We start from the raw sequence: 24,415 nt of genomic DNA, 5'->3' as shown, positions 1-24,415 counted from the left end.
TTCAGATGAAGCAGCTGGCAAAAAACAAATTACTAAATATATATCCCATATTCTCACCGTCTCTTAGTTCATTAGCTCCATTTTCTTTATTTGCAAGTTTAAGCTTATGCACAGACATTAGACATTATATTTGTTTTTGTTGTCTGACAGGGTTAAAGACACGTACCAAATTATCCCAGTCAGAAAAATATAACATTTTTAATGACATAGTGTATACTCTTTTTTCCCCAAACTGTTGCCACTTTTTTAACCTGGAATCTGCCAAGTTGTATAGCAAACGTCGTACAGTAAAATAGCTTCTCTCTCCTCACAGTTCTTCCTACACCAGCCTTTTTTCCATTGATGCATGGCAACATCGTACAGCACAAAGGCAGACAGGCCATACAGATGAAGGAAAGTACCTTTGAGGGGGACAGCGGTTGCTGTAACATGTTTTGTCAGAGTGTCTGTGTCAGCAAGGCTAAGTATTGACAGTTAAAAGTCTCATGTACTTTTCCTTCCCAGTCAAGGGAACTCTGTGACAGTTCTTCAGAAAAGTGAGACCTGTGCTCCTGGAATGCAACCCTATTGCAACCTGTCAAAGAAAAAAAATGCTGAAAAATAGCCATATTACTCATAATACAGTAAGTATCTGCCCGCAGAATGGTAAATGCTGAGTGTGAGTTATAGGTTGCTACTTTAACCAACAAGCATGTAAGTCAGGTAAAATGGCCATATAGTGTTAACGAGCAAATCTCCAATCCTTAACGACCATCTCACCCAACACTTGCTAAAGGGCTATTGCATTGGCATGATCACATTAAGCTCCCTGTAATCTCTGCAGTAGATGAAGGCTACTTAACAAGCTGCCTTAAGCTCTTCAGCAGGCTTTCTGTCAACTACTGGGAGCCTGCAGCGTGCACAGACGGACACCCTGACTGACAGACCAGAGCGCAGGGAAGAAGCAACACAAGCACTCCAAAGCTGATTGGGGCAGATTTACAATCTGGCATATGACTGGGTGGAAAATAGGAAATGTGCCAATAGCTTGTTAGCTCCTGGCATGTACACACTGTGAGCACACTATGTTTATATGTTTGGTGCTTTGGCAGCAGATGTCACTTGGTGCCGTTGCTCTATACTGACTAACTGAAGATAATTGGTAACATCTTCAGAGAGTGATTAATACATCAGCCAGCAGAGACAGACTGAATTACATAGAGACAAATGTTAAAATTCAAAAGTAAACAGATAGTATATGGAAATGCTGAACACAATACAGAAACACAGAGTGGAAAAAAAGAAATAAATAAATGAAGAAAACTTTGAGACTAATAAAATCAGCTCCAAAGGTTGTCTCGCACTTTCTTTCATAGATTTAAAATAGATCAAAAGAGACTGAGGAATTGCTAACAATTTGGATACATTGTTAAGAATATTGATGATATGGTGACAAATTCAACAATGTCTGATAAAAGCACTCATGAATCCACAACAGTCTGCAGAGTTGCTATCTTCAAAGAGGACTGCTAACATCTGTTGGTGAATGCTTTATAATCAGAAAGACAGATGTGCCTTGAACACAGCAGCAGCAAACGAGAACAGAAGGAGAAACACAATCGTCCACAAATTATCTTTCTCTCACTCTCTCCCTCTCTCTCTCTCTCACACACACACATGCAAACAATTTCTGCATTTACATGTACTTAAGTAAAAAGATTATTCTGCCTTTCAGCAGTAACCTGATTTTTGAAACATCATATAAACAAGAAACCTGGATTTCTTTATTGGGTTAAGGGATTAAGATAAACCAGGTTAACACAGGTAGATTACTGCTGAGGCCTTTTAAACATTTTGTAAAAATCTGTGTGACAAAAATCTACAACAGGGAAAGATTTGTTACACTGGTAGCAGTGTGGCAGGATAAAAGGAAAGATCACAACTGATATGCATATCCACTCTTTTACTGAAAAAAAAAAAAAATTATAAACAAGTTCTTGGTAAAAATTTAAGAAACAAGATACTATGGGCCCTACCTTATACCTGGTGCAAAGTGTGACGCAAGCGTCTTTGCTAGTTTCAGACTGATGCAGTTGCTTTAAAGGGAAATGGGAAATTGCACTCTTAGTGGTTTATTGCATGTTACGCCTAAAACACATGCAAAATTAAAAATACAACCATTTTTACCTGGCACTGCGACCGTTTTTTTCTGATGTTTTGAAAGTATAATGTTTACTACGTTCACCATTTTAGTTTAGCATGTTTGCATGCTAACATTTGCTAATTAGCACTAAACTCAGTGTACACTTGAGACTAGTGGTTAGGTCGTTAGTTTTGTAGGTATTTGGTCATAAATCATAAGTAATGGATAAATCTTGAAAACGCTTGAGGTCAAAATCAGATGATGTTATTCGAGTAAAAGTCAGCAGATCACAAAAGTCATCTCAAAGGAGACATGAATGTCTGTACTAAAATTATTGACAGTCTATCCAGCAGTGAAAACATTTCTCTAAAACCACAAATGTCATGTATTTGCTCGGGACTAAAGTGATGGATTGACTAACCGACATTACTATCCCTAGTACTACGCTGCATGCATGGCAAAAAGATAAAATACAGAAAATGTAAACTGTAAATCAAAATATGCCTATACTAGTTCAAAAATGTGGTAGGGAGCAGAAATCTGATTACTTATCAGCTGCATGTAAAATGGGGTTTAGGAGTAATCTGACATGTTTCTTTTGCGTGTAAATGTAGTGAATCAGACTGCTTAAGCTTTTAGTTGGAAAAAATTAGAATGCCATATAAAACATCCAGCAGCAGCGGTATTGCTGGGAGTCCTGTTTGCGTGTCTGCTCATGTAGCAGAGAGGAAATATAAAATCAGTGAATATTCCTGCAGCAGCCCTCACACAGCTGTCTAACCTTTCCTCACATAACCTGCACTCAGCCCCGGCTAATGGCACTAATATCCTAAAGGACATGTCTGACACTACCTGTGATAATGCTCCCAGCAGACAGCTCATGCTCTCTTTCAGCAACACAATAAACCGTCTCCTCATTCCAGCTAATGAGGGCACAAAAAGATGTCAGCATCTTTGTCCAGAAAAGTAAATAATACAAAGAAAAATAAGTAAAGATATGAGTAAACTCACAGTCCAGTACATTGAATCTGAACATCGGGAAAACAATTATGCTTTGAACAAAAGTTAGATTGTACTCTGAAGTTTTCAATTTCCCTACTTTACAAAGCATTTACAGATAAGACACAACTGCAAAACATCCATCCTGGATTTCTCTTTTTTTTCCAAACCAATAAACTAACAGAGATTAAATATTGAAGAACCCCTGAGCCAGATAGAGATCCTGAAAAGCCTATACCCTACACTCTGAAATGCTCAAAAGGCACTCCAAGCCTCTAAAGGAGTGATACAACATGCACACAATCGTACATTCAATCTCAAACTTTTACATTTCAGTTCTTAGCTGAATTGAATATTTTGAGAGTGATTGCAGTACTTCTGATAAAAGCACCATTTGATAATGCAGCTCCACACTGCACTCTGATATATCTACTCTCATTCATTATTTATGCCATGGTCATTTTTAGTCCCTTCCTTTTAACAAATAAAATAGTAATAATAGAAGACATTACCCTAAGCCGTGAGGCTGTATTTAAATGGTATTTGAAATCTCCCTTTGCCGAAACAGGTAGACCACATGCCCAAAGGATTACTTTTTCTGAGTGAGGGGTTTGTGTGTGTATCTATATTTTAGTATGTGTGACTGGCTGGGTCTGTAAGCACATATGAACACATATTTGAATGTCTACTGAATGTAGACATGTACTCTGTGCTTCTTTGATTATTTGTAGAGGTTATGTTGTCATCCAACTCATTTTGCAGAGGTAGGCAGAATGTGTGGCCTGTGTGGAATGTGTGTGTGTGTGTCTGTGTGTTTATATGTATGTGTTGAGGTGGCCTGAGGCCTGGTAATGACAGCTCTTTTCTTTTATGTCCTATCTGCCATCATCCCTCCTACTTCTGTGGTCAGACACTCTCCGGGGCGTGAATTATGGCAGTGGAGAAATACTGACCAATTTCCTCTGACAACCATCCACATCAACCTGTACTAATGTCTCTTTTCTTCTCTCCTCTCCTCTCCTCTTCTCTCCTCTTCTCACTATTATGCTGTCTTGCTTCAAATGGACATTAAATCACACTAATAATTTAGATTGTATTGAACTGAGATTGTACTGACCCCCCACTAACTTCTCTCAGCTTCTCAGCCAATATGCTTCTTTTTTTTCCAATAACAAGTTCAACTCTTGAATCACAATCTCCATTTGAGTCGTGATTTCTTATTGTTTCATTAAAGTTTAAAGCAAGACTACACAACTTCCAATGAACAGCAGCCACTATTGCCAAAAATGGTAATTACAGGACAAAAGCACATTCTTGTAAAAAAAAAACAAAGGTTATGATTACATTAAGTGTTACTCACTGAATGAATTGTGTGTTTTCTGGAGCTCTAGGAAATGTGTTGATTGCATTTCTATCCTTATGGTGCACTGTTGCATATGTTGGCATGTTACCCCTATTTGTTGTTGATGTTGCAAATGTGGAATTTGAAACCACTGACAGGAATGTGTGTTGCGTCACCGGTATGTGCACACATGTACCAGAGCCTTCGCAAACAAAAGTGGGACCTGATCAAAAACCCACAAATAGAAAAAAAGTAATAAAATCAGCAACTGTGCTCATTCATGTCAGTTATATTGCATCTATCTAAAGCTGGCAAACATAAGATAACATTAGCCACCAGAGACCACTGGTCATACCAGACCAAATGTGCTGGCAAAACACCTCAGTGTATTGGGTGTGAAATTGTGCATTTTATTTCTTATGAATTCAGCTTTTCAGAGGTAGACTGTCTTATTTCTTCTCAAAAAAGTTAGAAATAAATAGTGTTACTTTAAGGCAGGGGTTATTTGGGTTTGTGTTTGTTTGCACTGATTAACGGGATGGTGTCTCAGTTTATCACACTTAACAAGTGATTACTGCTGAACTCCACCCACCTCAGCTCTACCCAGGATTTCCTGGTTCCAGCAGCTTACAAAATGACAGCATGCTCAAAACCAACAACTACAACTGTACAATCTCAATATCTGACTACATGCTATGGTATTTATTGATCTTGTGTTCATGTAATGTTCAGTTCCATAAAGCAAACACTTCTTACTGTGAAAATAGATGATCTAGCACACTTCATGGGTCTATAATAAATACCTGGCACTGTCTTCTCAGTTGCTATAGCGAGCAACAGATAACCAAAGAAAGGCTGTTAGAAACTTCCATTGCTTGTGTATTTTTACATTTGTCTGGCTTCTTCGCATTACAAAAGGAAAAAATAGGCATATATTTATATATGACCTATGAGTCATTATGCTCGAGAGGAAGATTTTCCCTACATTCATGAGATCTCAGTGATGTCGACAATACTCAGTGCAGACATCTCATACTCTGCAGTGCCACTGTAGCCATACAGCCAGGAAAACTTAGGCACTATAGGCGATACACATGACTGTAGATGTATACCTCATCTCTACTACACTGCAAAGCTACCTCAACCATACATTTTCTGCCTCCTTCTCTCTCCCTCTCTGAAAGAACCTGACAGGCGTGGTTTACATCTCTTTTCCGCTCAACCCTGGAGGAAACTGTTCTCTCTTGCCACTTAAGTCATTCAGCAAAAACTATTGATGAGGCAATATTATAATTTATATAGAGACATGGCACTGACTATGAGACTGTGGTGTTTGCGGGTGGCTGTGCTGGGTCGGTTTAGTCTGTTTGATCGTACATCATGCAGAGCATTATGGGAAATGGCTTCTTTGATCATACAAAAAGCTGCCTTTTGCAGTAGCTGATGGCCTCTGATGGATTTTTTTGTGACATTTTCTCAGATGAGCAAACCTTGGTGGGCGCAGTGACAAATGAACCATAAACCCTGTATGTTAACCCACACGTTAACATGGCCACACGTGCAAAACAAATCCCTGGTGACCTGAGCTAAGTGAATTTTGACAGTGTATATGATGAGATGTAGACATATGAAGAGATCTCCTAAAGGTCATCACTGACTGATGCTACAGTTCTAATGACTGACATCTAAAGCTAGAGTCTCGTCTTGCTACCATTACTTAGGACAGCTGCATTATCCCCCCAGGCTCCCAACAGACTACCTTTTTACTGCAAATACAATAGAACAGAAAGATTTTTATCGCAGACTACATCTGAATTTGCAGAGTATGGAAAATTGCTATTCCCCTATTGTGTTTTCTTTGTCTGCATGTCTCACTTTCTCTCTCTCTCTCTACATCAGAGCCTAATGTTTTCATCAGGCGCTCTCTTTTCTTTGTCTCGTCTGAGTCCTGCTCTCTCCTCAGTTCCCTCCCTCTTCTGAGTAACCTGCTCGTCTCTGTCTGTCTCAGTCTCTGCAACAGAGCTATGGTATGTCAAAGTATGCTAATGAGGTGGCAGCATATGGCTCATTCCTTATTTAAGCTCAGCCATCAGACAGACAGTAAGCCACTCCACTCACTGAGCATCCTGTCTCTCTACCTGCCCCTGTTGGATCACACTGTGCTGATCTCTTAATGAGGCTCAAGCGTTATCACAATCAGCTCAACACACCTGGCAGGATCAGTAACTGCAGCATTATCACTTCAATCTGAGCTGCTATGTAAATCCTTTTACAGGACAATATGCAAAGAGCGGTTACTTAACACCAGTGCATTGTATGAATAGGGGGTGGAAAGTCTGATTTGAGAGCATACTCACACTCACAAGCTGTTTCTGTGTAGGTGCGCACACTTTGGCACAAACATTAATTCATGCATACGCAGACATGCACACACATTTACCCACTGACAGGCTGGTATGTTGCTCTATTCCATCATGCTGCAGTAAGCACTCTGTCACTCTGACAGTCTCGCTTTATTTGATGATAGGGGGGTACGACCTTGCCTATCTCACACAGTTAGTCACGGATTTACAAGCGAACACATATACACACACAATTCACTGTCATGACAGTGTAACAGTGACTTGGGCTGAAGTTTGAGCTGGGCTGTGTGTGTTTGTAGTGTAATGCAAGGTCAGCAAAACTGGGTGGTCACTGGTCCATTCTACGATATATACTTAAAGTGTCTTCTTCTTATTATTATTATTATGCTTGAATATGCTTGCTTATTATGCTTAAAAAAATATAATGAATGGATAAACAGGGCAACAATGGCCCATCCATAGGATGCAAGGGGTCAGTAAATGGTTTGATCAGAATCATATGCTATAATTTGGAGTCATCAGATCTCAACCCAATTGGACACCTTTGGGAGATTTTGGACCGACACGTTAGACGGCGCTTTCCCCCATCATCATTTAATACCATACCAAATGAGAAAATATCTTTCAGAAAAATAGTGTTGCATTCCTGCAGCAGAGTTCCAGAGACTTGGAGAATCAATGCCAAGGTGCACTGAAGTTGTTTTGGCAGTATGTTGTGAGCCAAAACCTTAGTGAGACACTTTATGTTGGCTTTTTCTTTTATTTGTTACCCATGTGTAATTATTGCAAAAGTATTAACTGTAGCACTTGTGTTAACAGTTCAGTACAGTAAAAACTCACTGGGAAATACATTTGCATGTGTGCACCAGCCAAAGATTGCTAGAAAATCTGTTTACAGGTTTGGGAAATCATTCAAAATATGGTGAAAATTTCACACCTCTATAACGTTTTAACACATTTAAGTGAGGATGCCATATAATCTCCATCCAAGGAAGTTTTCAAATGTTCATCAAAATCTTTGCAACAACACAGCATCACAGACGTGACGTCAACAGACTTAGTTTTGGTTATTTGTCCCTCTAAAGCATCTGTTCCCTTAAAGCAACAGTTCACTGGACAAATTTTGTAAATTGTTCCCTGAATAGTTTTAGACAGATTCCAAAATCAGCCTCTGTACACTTTAGTAAGATGTGTCACAACCTGTAAAAAAAAAAGGAGCTGCGATGGATTTGTGTAGCTTAAATTTCAAACTCTTTAAGTGTTACATGGCCTTAGTTATCTATTAAGAAATGCTCTGCTATCCCCGAGGACTGCTACAGTACACTTCAGAACAAAGGGAAATAAATGGCTCTAACCAGTAAGATGGTGTTTGTGCACACAGCACACACAGTAAAATACATCTAAACCACACTTCCAAATATAACTTCAAACAGACTCCGTGTCAATGTTTACTCACCTTGCTGTCTCTCATTCCCAAAAGACACAACACTTCCAGTATACAGTCTCACTTTAACAGCTATGTTTACTTTAGCAAGGCCAGACAACTGACAGATGTTTGATCAAGGAGAAAAAACACACACTTTAAGAAACATGTTCCAGCTTTCTGTTGCTATCTTTTTAGAATACAAAAGAATATTATTATACAAAGACAAGAATGCAGAATTTACAAAACCAAAACATGAACTGGTCAGACATTCGTCAACTATTATGGAAACTGTTTCTTTTCTTGAGTTTGAAGCACAGTGACAACTTGCACAAAAAAATATGGAGGCTGTATATTTGTGTGCTGGGTATGCATTTTGTCTTGCCCGCACTGTACTGTATCTTTATATCCCATCTTTATAATAGGTAAGACATCTCAGCATCAGCAGATATACAGTATTAGATTTACATAATTTAGTTATGTTATGCGATCAGTTGACACAGTAACAGCTTTGGAATCTCTACCCCCTGCTATTATGGCTCCATTTACTTAGTCTTTCATACAAAAATTGTCACCATGATTCATCTGATATATTTCAGGTTTGTTGTGTCTCCCAGTGCTCTGTTTTATTGGCTTTCTTTGTCTCACTTCCTGCTTTATTCATTTTCCTTTCAGCACTCCTACCTGTTGACATTCTCGCTTCAAGTATGACTAATTAGCATTCTGTTTTTCTAAATGAAAAACAGAGCATAAAAAATAATGGGCTGTTTTAAAAACAGGTGCTCTTGTCTTGACTTGTTCTCAAGATCTCCTCTCTCTTCTGTGATAAAACTTTGATGAAACCTTTTTGAATTGACGCATGAGATTCCCACGGCACAAATGTAATCACCAGTGGTGCTTGGGAAAACAGCATAGAACTTCACTTACTGGATGACTCTGGCTTGAATGGTGCCGATGCTGCAGTCAGAAAGATTCATGCTCAGTGAATAATTCTTATTTTGTGGGTATTTGGTAAATAAAAGCAGGTTTGTAAAAGCAGACGTAGTGAAAAGGCTTTCTATTTTCCTACTGTCATTTTCATCTTGATTATAACCCTGGTGAAACTGTAGCGACGGAGTGAATGTTTCTATTTTAGTTAGATAAACATACGGCTTAAGAGCTTTGTGTGTGTGTGTGTGTGTGTGTGTTTTCCTCTGACTCACTGTCCAGCCTCCTCCATCTGTGGTCATGTCACAGTAGACCTGGAAGCCTGCGGGGTGGTGAACAGGAAACACGGAGTAGATGCCGTCCTCTCTCTGACCACTGGCGTACAGATCACCAGCAGTCACGGGGACGTGAGCCTAGGGAGAGGTGAAATTAGGAAGACATGAAATAAATGAGGTCCAATATGGCTTGCAAAGGCAAAGAGCGCTTGGAGCGGCAAAGTGAAATCTGCAATAGAGAGAGGATGAGGAAAACATGAGATAACACACGTCACACCCTGTCTTCTGTCTACACTGGAGAGGCACATGAGTACAGTGAACATGAAGGTGGTTCTATGTTGTGAAGTCGTCCTGTCAAAATGAAACCTCAAACTCTTTGCTTGCTCAATTTTCAGAGGCCCTTTTCCAGAAGGATGGCTCTTGAAGAGAATAGAAAGAGCAATGAGGAGGTAGAGAATGTCTGTGTTCAGGGGGAAGACGCAAAAAAGACAGACGATGAGACGGATGGGCAGGTGATAGATGACACAGTGGGACAACAGAGTCTAAGTGCGGCGAAGATAAAGCCATGAAAAAAGATGGAATGCAAGTAGGTCAAAATAAAGACAGAGAGGCACGAGGGTGTCTCGCAGACAAGTTGGCACAGAGAAGTTGCAGTTATATAGCGCAGGGACACGGATTTGAGATAACACAAGTTGTAGGAAGAGGGAGAAAACAAAGGACATATGGAAGTCAGAGAGGAGGAAGTATGGCTTAGTGAGGAGATATATACATTTGAGTGATAGAACACAGACAAAGAGACGGAAAGTGCGGAGAGAGTATATAACAGACAGACAGAAAGAGAATTCAGGAGGAGTTAGTGCATAGAGGAAGCGACAGAGACAGGGAGCTTGTAAGCTACAGCAGAGCAGAACAGTAGCACCCTTGTCTGTGACTGAGAAACCCATCTTACACAAGGGATACAAAATCTATTCCCCAGGAAGCAGGAGAGGAACTCTGTGATGAGGACCATGTCATAGATTATGCATGCCAGCCTTCACCGGGTCAAACTCCTGAATTTAAAACAGCCAGGAGAGTTCTTGAAAAGGCCATACAAGATTTTTTTTCATAGTCCCTACACGATATGGAATGTTTGGTCTCCCCGAAGCTTTTCCCTTTCTCCGTGTAAGCCTCGACTAATAAGCTCCGACTTTCATCATCATCACACATAAATGGTAGCATTTCCCCATTCTTCTTTTTATTACAGGAAACTGAAGCTGTCTAGGTTCCATGGGACATTAAAAAAAGACACTATCATCATTATTTAAGAATTTGCTCCTCTATAACAAAGGCTTTCAAAGTTTTGCAGTTTAATGATCCCTTGCAGGAAAGAAATTTTTTTTTCCATGGATCCCCACCCTCCCCCCCATGATTGCTTACTTTTCCAGGTCCACTTCAGTTTTGGCTTACTTCATAACTCACACAATTTAACACAGATTAAGAATTTTGGTCTTCCATTGTTTGGTAATTTCTTCACGTTGCACAGCATTCCATTTCACTGAGCAGTCATCAGAGCTGTAACCCACAGAAGCTATCTAACTGAAATGATGTGTCACAAAATGTTTCATGGCTGCAACCAGTTATAACCAGTCATATTACTTGCATAATTTTTGTTGTCAGTCACTAATTCTTCCATCCCTCCCTGTAGCAGGTATTGGTTCTCACAGTCATCTCTGTTTTCCGCCCTCAGCCATCACCTGTGCACCAGCTCCCAACCCTCAAATCAGCTCTCCAGTATATACTATACTGGCCACTTTCCCACAGCTCTCTGGCAGATTGTCTGCTGTGCATTTTGCCTTATTATCCAGTCTACCGGTGGCCACTCTCTGCCTGCATGGGCCATTGTGGACTTTTTGGCCCCGTTTCACACCTGAGATTAACATGTGATCTGCAACTGAATGCATTATCTGGGTAACAAAATCCAAGCCACGTGCTTTTGCATTTACAAAAGGCATCATTAAATTTTAAATCACTTTTTGCCAGGCAAGACTTGTTACTGTAGTTACTGCTGCTATTTGTACATTTTGCAGCACTTGCTGGCATTCAAATCTGGCAGAGATCTTATCACAACATAAGCCAAACTACTATGGTCTGGTTCTGATCAAAGTGCTTTCTGCATTTGCATCTGGCATTGACAAGTGTTTTCCTTATCCAAATAGGACAATGGGCAGGTTCCAAGTTAATTCCAGATATGTCTTTGGGTCGCTGCCTGCCTGCCTCTTGCTTTGTCTGCCTGTTTGGGCATATCGCCTGTTGATAAACCCTGTTCTGAATTACTGATACAGCAAACTTTGTTTTAACTGAAACTGCCTGCCTCTGAGTCTTTACATTCCCACCTGTTGATATGTGCTTATTTGTGACAGAGAACAGCTCAGTTATTGAATAGTTCCCTATGTCAGTATGTCCATAGATCTTTTAAAATAACTACTCTTTGATAATCTTGGCACTTTATACACTGTGAACAGTTAAAGACACGCAGTGAATTCTATATTTTTTTACTGTCAACACTGTGTCTGTCTCTCTATACTCTCTGTTCATTCTGAACTTTCTGGGTCCTGCTGAAATGTATTTTATTAAAAGGGTGAAAATTCTCCTAAAACAGGTGGGCACTGTAGTCTCTAGAAAATGTGACTCAAACTACTACACTACTATAATGGTGCATTTGTTGGGGACTCTTTTCAGCTGCAGATACTGGCGCACTATTGAGCATTTATAGCAGCAGGATGTTAGACTGACTCAAAAGGCAGCCAGTGCTCACACAGGAACATGTTACCCATTATGATGCTGTGGCTTATTGATCTGTTTTTAATACAGAGATGGAGAGTCAGACAGAGGTCGGAACTGCACACCTGTTTCCAGCAGAGGCCAGAAGACTAATCCTTTAAAGAAGATGTTTAGTTTCAAAATGACGTGTGTATACGTTGTGTATATGTGCAGCACATCCCGGTGTGTGTGGTCCACAGTGGGATGGGACCTTCAGGGAGAGTATCTGCTCTGAGTCACATTTGTATGGCGACAAAATCTTCAGCCACATAAACCCTCCAAAGTAAGTCACTCTGACATCGCAGGCACTGCACAGTAGGAACTGAACTCATTTAAATGCACCCTGTCACCCTGTCCTCCTGTCTTCAGCAAACACTGCTCATTTAGTGGCAAGCATTACAGCTGTTTCAAACCATGAATATGTCCTGAATCTAACTTTTATTTATGCTTTCTATTTCTTTCTTTTGCTTTAAAGTGCATTGCTCATAAAACAGAATAATTTTTATGGCAGCAAAATGATAATAATAATAATAAAATGTCAAACCAATACTTATACACTCATTGCTGATGAAAGATATAAACTTGTAAATCCTTTCACTGGTAGAGTGGTTTCAGTGCGACAGACTGGTAGTCAAATATATTGATAGTTGTGCCCCATAAACACATTTGCACATGGCTGTCAGACATCATAAAAACTGAAAAAAACTAGAGTTGTTATTTATTTGTATGTTAGTGAACAGCACTGACTGTATGTCAGAATTAACAAAATAACAAGAATTACAAAAAATTAATACATATGTGTTAGTGACATGTCAGTACATGTAACATTATCATAATATCTGATGGCTTCTCTAAAAAGATACACAAATAGCCAAAAGCAAGCTAACCCACACAAGATAAATAAACACGGCCCTTTAGAGACGATGTGTATGTTGTATATCATTTGACAACAGTGCTGATGTTCTTTATTGTTTTCCAGGCTGTTCTCTAGTTCAGTATAGATGTCTGATAAAATGTCAAGGCTGCGCTCAAACATTCTGACTGATTGCTGCTGGGTGTGTTGCTGTAGTTTGTCCTGGCTGTAGTGCTAAGAACTGAATAAAACTGCTTTCCAGGAAGGATTTAGTGGACTCAGTGATACTCAATGTGACTGTACATGTACATAAACCATTTAGCTAATCCCAAATATACTTGTATGGTGTTTTCTGAATATACTATCACAAAAGTATAGGAATCCTGTGTGGCAAACCTTGAGCAGAGAATATGTGTGGCTCTGTCTGTGGTGCTGAGTCCTTGGTGCTGGTTGGTCAATTGGTCTGAATGGTGTTCAGCTTTACCCCTGACATTAGCATAGCTTTAGGGCTATCCATGCTTTAAATAGGTCAATGTGAAGCACTCTGTAGATACTGTGAATATTTACATGAAGCATACCAGAATTTCAAGTGGCAATAATAAATTATAAATCAAATAACAGACATATTCCCTGAAGATAGTGCCTTTGTCATAGCGAAGTAGTTATTCTAGGCTAATTGGGGACATTTTTTTAAAAGATTTATTTTAATTAACTAACTTCTGGCTCTGTATAAAAGGCAAAAATTACAAATTGAGCTACAAAGGGGAGCCTTCCATTGCGAGTAATAAGTATTGTGTAAGACTAGGCTGTTATTGCCTCCTCTTTTGCCTCCTCTTTTGCCCAAGGCAATACAATGACATGTCAGGTGAGGAAGTCCAGCTGTAAGAACAGGAGAGGGTACAATTACTGCACCTTGAAGAACACTCCAAAATATAAAGAGTGAGTCAACACCATGGAAAGCTTTATCAATAAGAACAAATGGTAAATGCTTCTTCCTGGTGTCTTTCCTTGCAAGCAACATACAGTAATACATACAGTATGCAAGGAATTCTCTGAAGGGCGCATATATAGAAATAAAGTAAATAAGGATATATTTACTCTCTCTCATATCCATGTCCAAATAAAAGTAAATTCAACATGGCAGCAGGAGGTGTATCCCACAATCCCTCATATGATGGCTAATGAAAAAGTCTGCATTTTTCAATAACCCATTATCCCCAAAAAACAAAATAGTCAGTTCTTCCTTTCTTCCCCACATAAAACTACTACAAACGGAGGAGCTGCTCATGTATAGCAATGTTAATAATGAGCTGTAATCCTGACTGAACTGGACACCTGTTTCCAGCAGGTTCTGTATGAAATAATGAGAACAGAAACAGCCATACTCTAACGGCCACAACAGGCTGATGTAATCATCATTACAACCTTGTACTGGATGCTGACTTAACCATGTTATACAGAAATGGAGTTTGAAAATACACAGAGTGCATACATAATTATTCCTTATTATGGACACTTTACCAGACATTTTCTCTAACATGTGTAGCTGAATAAAAGGTAAGACATTAGCCACGCAATACATATTACCTTCTGAAACTCATAATGTTCATTCTCTGTTCAGAACAGTATTGTTACTTCACATCTCATTTCATCATATTGTGAGGTGTTCTTGTAATTAGGTTCTCCCCATATGCTGTGCATACAGGGCGGGGGGGGGTGCTATAATGCTATATATAAATTGACTAATGATTTCCTTAACAATAGGGAACAATAGCTTTTCTGTCTCTGTCACTATTATCATTACTATAGAGCCAGGAGACAACAAATTAAAGTAAAGCTTGAGGAAATCATTACACAATTGGGCTATGATTCCTACTGCGAGATAAAAATTCTGCTAAGATCTAAAGGATAATTTCTCTATTGATTGATTTATTATTTATTGCCATCCAGAATTCTGGTATCTTTCAAGTAACTGTGTTGAGGCAGGAACATTCTAGAAGGTAGAATGAGGCATAAAGCTGGGAAACAGATGACTAACCCACCGGTGCAAATTTTCAGCACCATGGACAGAGCCTCAATCAGCCTATGCGCATCAGTATCCTCACTCACAGATCTCCAAAATGTCAACTTTTCATGAGTGAAGACAACACCCGTTTTCAGTTGTTCAGACAATTCAGTGGGTTTTTAAATAATTTAATTCACTTGAAAGATAATCAACCTATAATAGAACATTCTATCTAAATTCAAAATGAACTGGAGATAGACGGTTCTCATTAGGAAGCAGTACTATATAAATTATTGGCTTGGTCTCATCTTACAGGTCTTGATCTGATTTGGGCAGAATTATGATAAAATTGTGATTGTGTATTACTATTATGTAATATATACACAGCAGTAGTGCATACATAATATAGAATAAGAGCATGAAATACATCTTTTTCAAAATATGTGTATTGTCATGCTCATGTTTACGACCAAAGAGGAACAGAAAAATTACAGATGCATATTCAAGCTTTCTGATTTACTTTCAAACCATTGTCAGGAACAAGGTAGACATTTTAGAAAACAACAGCTGATAGGTAGCAGGTGTGCCAGCTAAATGCTCAATTGCATCCATTAAGCTGATGATGCCACAGGCCTACACTGTTTGTAAGGCAGGATATTAATAAAACACCATATTTCATGCAAACGACTTCAGTTCCTCAGAGAAACAGTGAGTGTGAAAGCTTGAAAATATACTCTATGTCACTTTCCTAGTGTTTGCAGATGTGTGAAAAAGTTACGATATTCTCAAGCCGTGTCTCTCATGCGAAAAACGTGAACAGACTGTCTCTTACTCTTTCATTGTATGCTATACATGAATGGCCTTAGCTCTGTGCTCCTTGGCTACACTATGTAAGGCAACTCCAACAGGGGATTGCCATTGGGTATACTGTGCCTGGTTAAAAGCCTTCCAATGGGATGATGCCTCAGGCCCTTCTCTGCTTCTCACCAACACAGCCCAGTGGACATGCAAGTCATTTCTCATGTACAGTAAAAAATTCCACATCTCTACCAAGGCCACTGGATAATGTGGATGAGTTGTAGCCACGGGAAGCATACTGATATCACCAGGAAAGGTTGGGTTGGATGAATATGTGCTAAGATGGATGACAGACAGACCACACTGGAATATAATTTCACAGAATAGTGGAGTGAGGCTAACGGAGGGAGGGATCACAATATGGAACAGAATGCAGTGGCAGGAGGGCAAACATATAGGTGGCCAGCGATGTATGAATTATACTGTATATACAGAGACAGAGAGACAAATTGAGTTTCAGACAGACAAAACCACAAAGAAAAAAAACAATCTTTCCAGACAGGGACACAAAATCAAGTCATGCCTTATTTCTCTTACCATTGGAGCAGCCCTTGAGACGGGCCCCTCTGACTGGTGCCCTCTGCAAGTCAGCCTTGACACGCGCCTTCAGGCCCACGTTCTCCTTCTGCATGGCGTTAAGAGTATCACTTACGGAGTTCACTACCTTCACCATGTTGATCTCGCTGTCTGACAGCATCTGCAATGCATACACAGTGAGAGAAAAGAAAACATGTTTACAATTAAGTTATTAACAGTGTGATTATGCTTGTTGTTTGCTGTCTTCTACCTGAATAACTACAAACTGTGCAAACATTTCATTACCTCTGATTACTTCTTTTTAAAACCTTCTGGCAGGCAGTGCTTATAAAAATTACCAATTAAATTGTCAGTGGCAGACTCTGCTATTCCTGTGCTGGTTTCAAATGCTATTTGATTCAAAGGACACGCATTTGTTGAGTAATGACGTTATTCTGAAGAGCAGGATTTAAAAAAGAAAAAATATTTGTGTAAATATAGAGGACATCAAATTTTCATCATGGCTGAACAACTAGGGAACAACATGACTTGCTCATCTTCGTCTGTTGTATTTCTGACTGAGTAGCTGCTCAAAGTGTGTTTCCTGCCCACAGTGATCACTGAACATACCATTTGAATGGAAGCGATCCAAAACACTTATTTTCTTTTTGTCAAAGTTACATCATACTTCCACAGTAATGCGTGAAAGGACTTAGAGGATTCTGTGAAAATCATGAGAAGGATGCTCTACCATCTGACATTTTACAATACAGTGATTTAAAAAAAAGACCAAATTCACTTAATCTCTCACACAATTGCCATGTTTTCTTAGCATTTCCCCTCTGGTTTTGATTCTGTGTTAAAATCTTGTGGATCCAGTGCTTTTCAGCAGAAAACTCAGATGTCAGAGCATCCTTGAACACACCAGCAAGGACGGTTTACAAAGTAGTCTCAACTGCATGAGCATGTGATGATGTGACTTTGAAAAAAAAAGTTGGAAAAGTATATCGAAAGTGGAAACCAAAGGCTGCCTGGAAGACAGAACTCTATGGAAGAAGTTCTGGTTCTCTTTGGAAAACAATATTAATATACTGTAGCTATATTATATTCATTTTGTAGCTAATGGGCTACAACATCCACTATATAACCACTGGTACAGTATAGTCCTTTAGGGACCTTATGAAACACACAGGTGCAAAGACTGCAAAGACACCCCATCCCATAATGCACCCTGGCGATTGCTGTGAAACACAAAAAGCCCTGTGGGAAGGCTGGTGATGAATGTGTGTGCTAGGCCTTGCAGAGAGCAGGGTAACCTCTCTGATCTGCTGTGGTCACTTCGTCTCCTTCAGCCCTTTATGCACTGTTCATTGCAGAAAGGTTGTTTTCACATATTGCCCTAGTTTGCCAACACCTATGCACTGCCAGGTGTTGGGCCCCATATATATCATGTACACACACTATACTTTTGAAGGTATGAGAAATTCCCTTTCCTGCTCATACAGTCACACAAACTCTGTCACTCCCTTGGTTTGGTTTTGTGTTCCTCCACTCATGTGCGCTCACAAACACACAGAGACCTACAGTGTTCAGTGTCACATTTAAGGAATTCAGAGTCTTCTATCAAAGGTATGTCTATGCAGCTATATTCAGGTGTTAAAACTGCGTTAGACAGAAACCCTGGTGGCCTTTCTCTGGCCTCAATAACTATGCAACACACCTCTGAGGCACAGCAAGCTGCACTGCAATCAAATTACATGGACACTGGAGCTTCAACCCACACATACACAGAGACAAACAGCGAGACATATTTATGTACTTGCCCACATGCAAGTACAAAGAAAACCACACAAACCAACAGAAATTACCCATTGTGCAAAGCAGCTAAGCAGGACACAGCAAAGAAACTGGAGTGTCCGCTTTATGAATGCACCATTGTTCAGGAAGGCAGTTTTGTTGTGTATGTGTGAAGGGGTGAGGAAAATGTTTCTATAGACTAAGATTATTAAATAGATGGTTTCGCCTGTAAGTGTTTTAAATTTTAATTTAACATTATTTCTGGTGTTGTAATTTCTTTGGTAAGTATGTGTGTGTGTGTGTATGTGTGCTCAAAGGGAGAAAAGTGTCTGCAGTCTTAATGCTAAGCCTTGACTGACACATCAATTAGGATCATGATGTAATTAGCTCTCATTAGGCAGCTTTTACTGCACTGGCTCACAAAATCAGTTACACCATAGCACTTAACACGAGGGGTTTTTGTGAGTCAAGGTTTAAAGCCCAGGGAAATTTGGGTGTTTTTAACACTTCTGACGCACAATCATGGAAGGGGTTTTCAAAATCTTTTGAAAAGAGGTCCATATTAAACCTCAACATGATTTGCACACTAATGTGTGGTGCATCTGCACTCAAAATGATGTTTTTTGTTGTTACTGTAGTTTAAATGCAGTGTGTTTGGAAGTTTTGTGCCTTTAAGTGACTGCAATTATTTTTCCGAGGCACACAACAAGGTGTGCCTTTTGTTGGCTTGAATCAGATGTTCCATAAGGTAAAGACATGTTCCCTATGGGGTAAAGTCACAAAACAGAGACAAGTTGCAAGAGGAGTTGCAAAAAAGTCACTCAGTCACCATCTGCCTAATACAGCATCTTTACCACAGAGATGGAGGCTGTCAAGTCAGCTGGAGCCTGGAGGAGCAAGTGGGAGAGGAGCCATCAAGTCACAAAGTCACTCTCTCTTTCCTCTTGACTGGTGTAGCCCTTTCTAGTTGAAAATAATTTAAACCCTCAAGCAGAGTTGTGCTATTCCATGACCTTGCTTATAAATCCAACAAATAGGTTTGAAAAACTTCAATCTACTGTATTTTGCTGGATCTCTACCAATCACTGGATAAACATATACTACAATGATACTTTGTAAATGTTTATGCTGAATAATATGGGATGTAATTTCTTGTCTTTAACTCACATCAACATCAACATCAGATGTCCATAGGGTCCAGTCAAGCTAAATGTATTGACTGTGAACCCAAACCTTTGTGCTGCACTTTGCCAGCCATGTAGCTGCCAGCCATCTCTCTGCACAGATATCTTCACATCCTGCATTTTAGAGCACCCCCCTCCCATCTTTTTTTATCTCTCGGCAGCTGTGATGTAGATGCACATCTTCTTCTCCTCCACCTCCTCCTCCAGAGCCTCTGGGTGGCTAATTGTTTTCCCTGTGTGTTGCCTCTCTGATGCCAATAAGCTATGCCTGAATGGGGCTTTTGTCAACAAAGAATGCATTTTGAGTCCAGAGAGTAAACTAAAAATACCACTCTGAATTAACAGGACAAAAGGCTGTGTATTCTATATTAGTATTCATAGTTTCACTTATCATAGCAGATGTGCATGTTAGAAAATTATAGTTCAGCTGTACTTAAACTATCAATAAATACTTATGGTATGAAAGAGGCACACAAGTGTGCCAACTTCTGCTTCACTTACTGTATCCTTCTGATTAAACAGTCTCTGGGATCCTTGACATATGAGAGACCTCTGAAGCAAGGAAACAATGAATAAAAGATTATCCTGATGATGGACAGAACCTTCACGCATAAAGGGAATGTTTTCATAGCAAATCGTATTCATATCATACAGAGAGTCTCTGATCTTTGATCAGGCTTTTGATTTTGTCCATGTGTGGTTTAGTGTAGGGTTGGGGCAGAGCAAAGAATCTGTGAAATCCTGTGAGATTAAATCAGCATTAATGAAATAAAGTGGTGGATTAAACCTTTAATGTTTCGGCACACTTATTGATCTTCTGTTACTTGAGCAATGGTCCCTCACACATACATCTATATGTACTGTATTCCATATCTGACTGTCACTGTTTTGACATAATATCATTATATTAAACAAGAACATTAATTTCCTCTAAATTATATTGTAGTAGATCATAAAAAATATTGAATGAATATTGTCCATATTGTAGGCAAATAGCTTATTGTAATAAAAAATAACATTTTGGTTATTTTGTAGTACATATGTGTTACAGAATTGCTGAATTCACTACAAAGTATTTACATTTGTATTGGTCTGTATTGTTCTAATGGTTATGTTTTTGATCCCTAAATCACTCATATTCTTTGTTCCTTTGAACTGGTGAGCTAAATCTTTGAAGCTACCCATTTGCTTAATTGAATTAGGTTTCCATATTTTATGCAACTCTAATCGTTATCCACTCTCTTTTTGAGGTTTTGAAGTCACAGGTATCACATCACACACAACATGCTGCAACAAGCACTCTGTGAATTTTACTTTCTTAAGTCCTCAAAGGACTTTTCTATTTTGTGTTTTCCAGAATGAACATCTTGAGGCATTATGGTTTTCTATTCTACAGTAGAAGAGGTTTGCCCCTAGATCTTTAGCAGTGGTTGTGGGTGTTGCTTGTCCAAAACATTAATATTCCACAGGCACATAATTCAGTTTAAACTGTGACCCATGGTTCAAGGAAATCAGTAAGTCATGCTTCTCCTCGAAGCCTTTACCTTCTTGCAGTCTTTTTGCAGTCAGACATTGTACAAAACTGAATGTCAAGTCAGTTGAATATGTGAACTACATTTTATTTCGATTGGACTTCTACTATGGAAGACCTAGCCCTTCCATTTTTTAATGCTGAAGCGTCTATGCTCACCCCAGCTAAAGGGCATTATACATGATTGCCTAGGTTGCTTATGCACAGTGCTGTGAGTACTGGTTAGAATGAAAAATATATATTGACAATTTTAAATGTAATTCATAACTGAAGAGACCTTTGAGACAACATGGTTTGAAGGTTCACACTGCACTAATGTGAGGATGTTAGACTAGGAGTACTTTGAGACTTTTGAGGTAATTTGGATTTGGTGTTGAACATGTTGCTTGAATTTACATAAACTGTGATCCTGAGCTGATGCTCCATTTTGTAAATATAGCGACTCAGTTCTGTTCCTGTCAACAAGCAGAAAAGCAAACAGCACACACATTTTTCAGACTTTAACATACAACTACAGTATGTCACTGAGGAAAGGCAAATGTCAGTTAGTTATTGCTTTATAAAGTGGTGACAGGACTCAGTGTCAGAGTTTTTGCTTTACTATTTATCTACAGGTGGGGGCCACTGAAAGGTGATTTGGTGGAATGGCTGTGTGTGTGTGTATCTGTGTGTGGGGGTAATTAATTTATTATAGAGAAATTTTATTTAATCTAACTTAACTGTTTTTAAAGGTATTGCTTCTTTGACAATATTCAATCTGGCTAACACAGAGACTGTACTAATGAGGACAATGAATGACATACGTATGATACCCCTTTTCCACCAGATTAACTCTGGTTCTTGAACCAGTTCCATTCAGGAACCTTGGTGCTATTCAGAAAACCGGCCCACATTTCCACCAAGAGTGGAAACACTGTGATCAAGGATTAATGGAGGGCTTTGCACAATCCACAATGGTGGATCGCACTGATTACCTGTGAGCCTTTGTACTGTTATTTGTCAGCAGACCACTGCATGCTAAATTCTTTTCCTATTATTTCTCACAAGCCCTCTCCAGTGTTACCTTTTCCACCCTCTCTTTCCAACCTGTAGAAAATGGTATGTCAACAGATGTCACTGCGGTTCACTCTTGCTTCCAGCGAGAACAGACTTTTCAGAACCGAACCAATTTAGTTTTTGCTCGAAATGCTCCAAATGGTTCAAAGATAGGCTATCAGGCTGCACCTAGAAATCATGTGTTGCTGTGAAATGGCTGTGTTGCTTCCATTTGCATACATAAATCTGAGGAGACTGAGCCATGCAGAATCCCTCAGGGTTCAATTCTCGGGCCTCTAACGTTCAGGGGTATCTGAAGGAGGAGCAAAGACACTGACGCACTGGGACACATTACAATCAATTAAAATAATACACAATGCAGACTACAGTAACAAGAATATGAATTTACTCACTGGCAAAAAACTGAGAAATAATAAAAAATAGCAATTATTCCCTTTACATTATACTGACTTAATATGGTCCCATATTTAGAGAATAGTGAATATTTGAATTGGTGTGTACTGTGTACAGAATGACAACAAGATTAAGAATGGTCTCTCTAGTCTGCTGTACTTTGAGTTGTCAATAAAGCAAGGAAATGGAATAAAACTAACAATGCCAGTGTTATAAAAGAATCTTGATCTAGGGCAAGCACTAGCAACATGCCTTACGTCTGTCACTGTGAACCCTGAGCATCAGCTAAAAGTATTGTTATATTCAACTATTTTACTGGTCTTTCCTATCAGGGTGATTTATTTGAATGCAAATGGGTGTGCTGTGGTGCGCCTTTCAATTTGAGGCTGCAAGCTGTTAAAAAAAAAGAATATGTTGGTTTTTGAAAAATCCAAAATAAGACTGGTTCTAAACCCACCGCAATCAGATTCTCCTGCTCCCCACTCCAGGGCAGGGTGAAACTGTTCTTCAGGGGGCTGTGGCACACACAGAGCCATTACTAACACTGGCACAGTCAGCTCTGTGTCATCGTATAAATCAGAAGTCCTGGCCACAGGTGGCCCATAGATCACACAGTCACACCATGGTGTCAGGCAGAAACAGCGGATATGCACACCACATGCCTTGCTTCCAAAGAGAAAATCAATCACCTGGAGTTTCAGGGCTGCCAGCACAACCACCACTTAGCCTCAGAGCCCATTGCACCATGCCACCTACGCCATGTTAACAGCAGTGCAGGGACTGGCCCTCTTTCTGCTCCCATTGTGCTACTAATCAGCACCCATGGTTTCTTAGCCCACGGAGGAAGCGCAGACCAATCCAGTAAGTTTTGAGTGATTTCTAAACAATGTTGAACCCTGAGCTAAAGAGGTCTGGCGTTAAGAAAGGATTGGCAGGAGCAGAATGCATTCAGTTGTTTGAGCTGTATGGCTGGCAGCTATGAAATCTATTTACTGCAGAATAGAGAGACTGAGTCTGATGGGCCAAAATGAAGAGCATGTAGTGTAAAGATTTTTCACGCACATTTAGGAAATGCATCATCAATAAATCAATGTGGACAGTGTGAAACTGAAGGGGGTCTAATTATGTTTTCATCCAATGTGGAGTCTGTCTCACACATCTAGGGAAACATTATGTTATCTTAGTGAATTAATGTGCAAGTTGTTCTGTTTCTTGAATCATGATGGGCATTCCTTCCCCTGCGACCTCATCTCCAAACACTTGACTGAGTGAGTTATACTCAGTGGAACATGAACCTTATTTGCACTTTAATCTAGCCATTACTGAGCGTATACAGTGTAGCGAGAGAAATTAACATGGTCGAGTTGGCTTTGGATTAGTGAATGATGGTGCTTTGATTGTGCACTCAGGAAAAAGAGGGGACTAAATAACACCAACTGAGAGAAAACACTCACATCCAATGAGCTGTCACACATCTTAAGGCGGTTCCACAATCAATACATATTGATAGGGGTTTCACAATCCAGTACTCGAGCACCTCTGTACAGTACTTAAAGTCAGTGGTGAGCCTTGCAGACTGGATTCACTTCATCTATTTTCACTGCTCAACTAATCAGCCAACCAATTCAATTCAGCCATAAAAGAGAGGAACAAACAGAAACAACCTGTTCCATTAGTTTTCTAGACAAAATTAGAGGTGTTACAAGTCTGAAAGTGAGACCAAAACTGTGTTAAAAATGTCCACAATTTCGTATTGCGATACAGGAGGATGGAACCGTGATACCAACTCCCCCCCTCCCCACCCATACCACCAAAAATTGGAGTATGAACAAAACGATGGCTCACAAATTGAGGTCTGAACCGAACCATGGGTGAGTCATTACATTCCTGAAAATATCTTTTTCCACATAAAAGTATATATTCCAGTCATCACTAGAATCCTTAAAAATTACATTTTTTTACTTTGTTCCTG

At 39.5% G+C, this 24,415-nt stretch overlaps 1 protein-coding gene across 1 annotated transcript in view; it reads right to left on the bottom strand.

Moving 5' to 3' along the window:
• The window catches only part of fibcd1b (fibrinogen C domain containing 1b), a 94,154-nt gene that overhangs the window by 40,239 nt on the left and 29,500 nt on the right, over positions 1 to 24,415 (bottom strand). The window contains 3 exon segments of the mRNA XM_018662529.2: positions 9,452 to 9,565; positions 9,567 to 9,589; positions 16,504 to 16,663. Coding sequence (XP_018518045.1) covers positions 9,452 to 9,565; positions 9,567 to 9,589; positions 16,504 to 16,663 — 297 coding nt within the window.

This window comes from Lates calcarifer, linkage group LG9 (genome assembly GCF_001640805.2).
Source record: "Lates calcarifer isolate ASB-BC8 linkage group LG9, TLL_Latcal_v3, whole genome shotgun sequence".
NCBI lineage: Eukaryota > Metazoa > Chordata > Actinopteri > Centropomidae > Lates > Lates calcarifer.
This window is presented reverse-complemented; position numbering and strand designations above follow the sequence as displayed.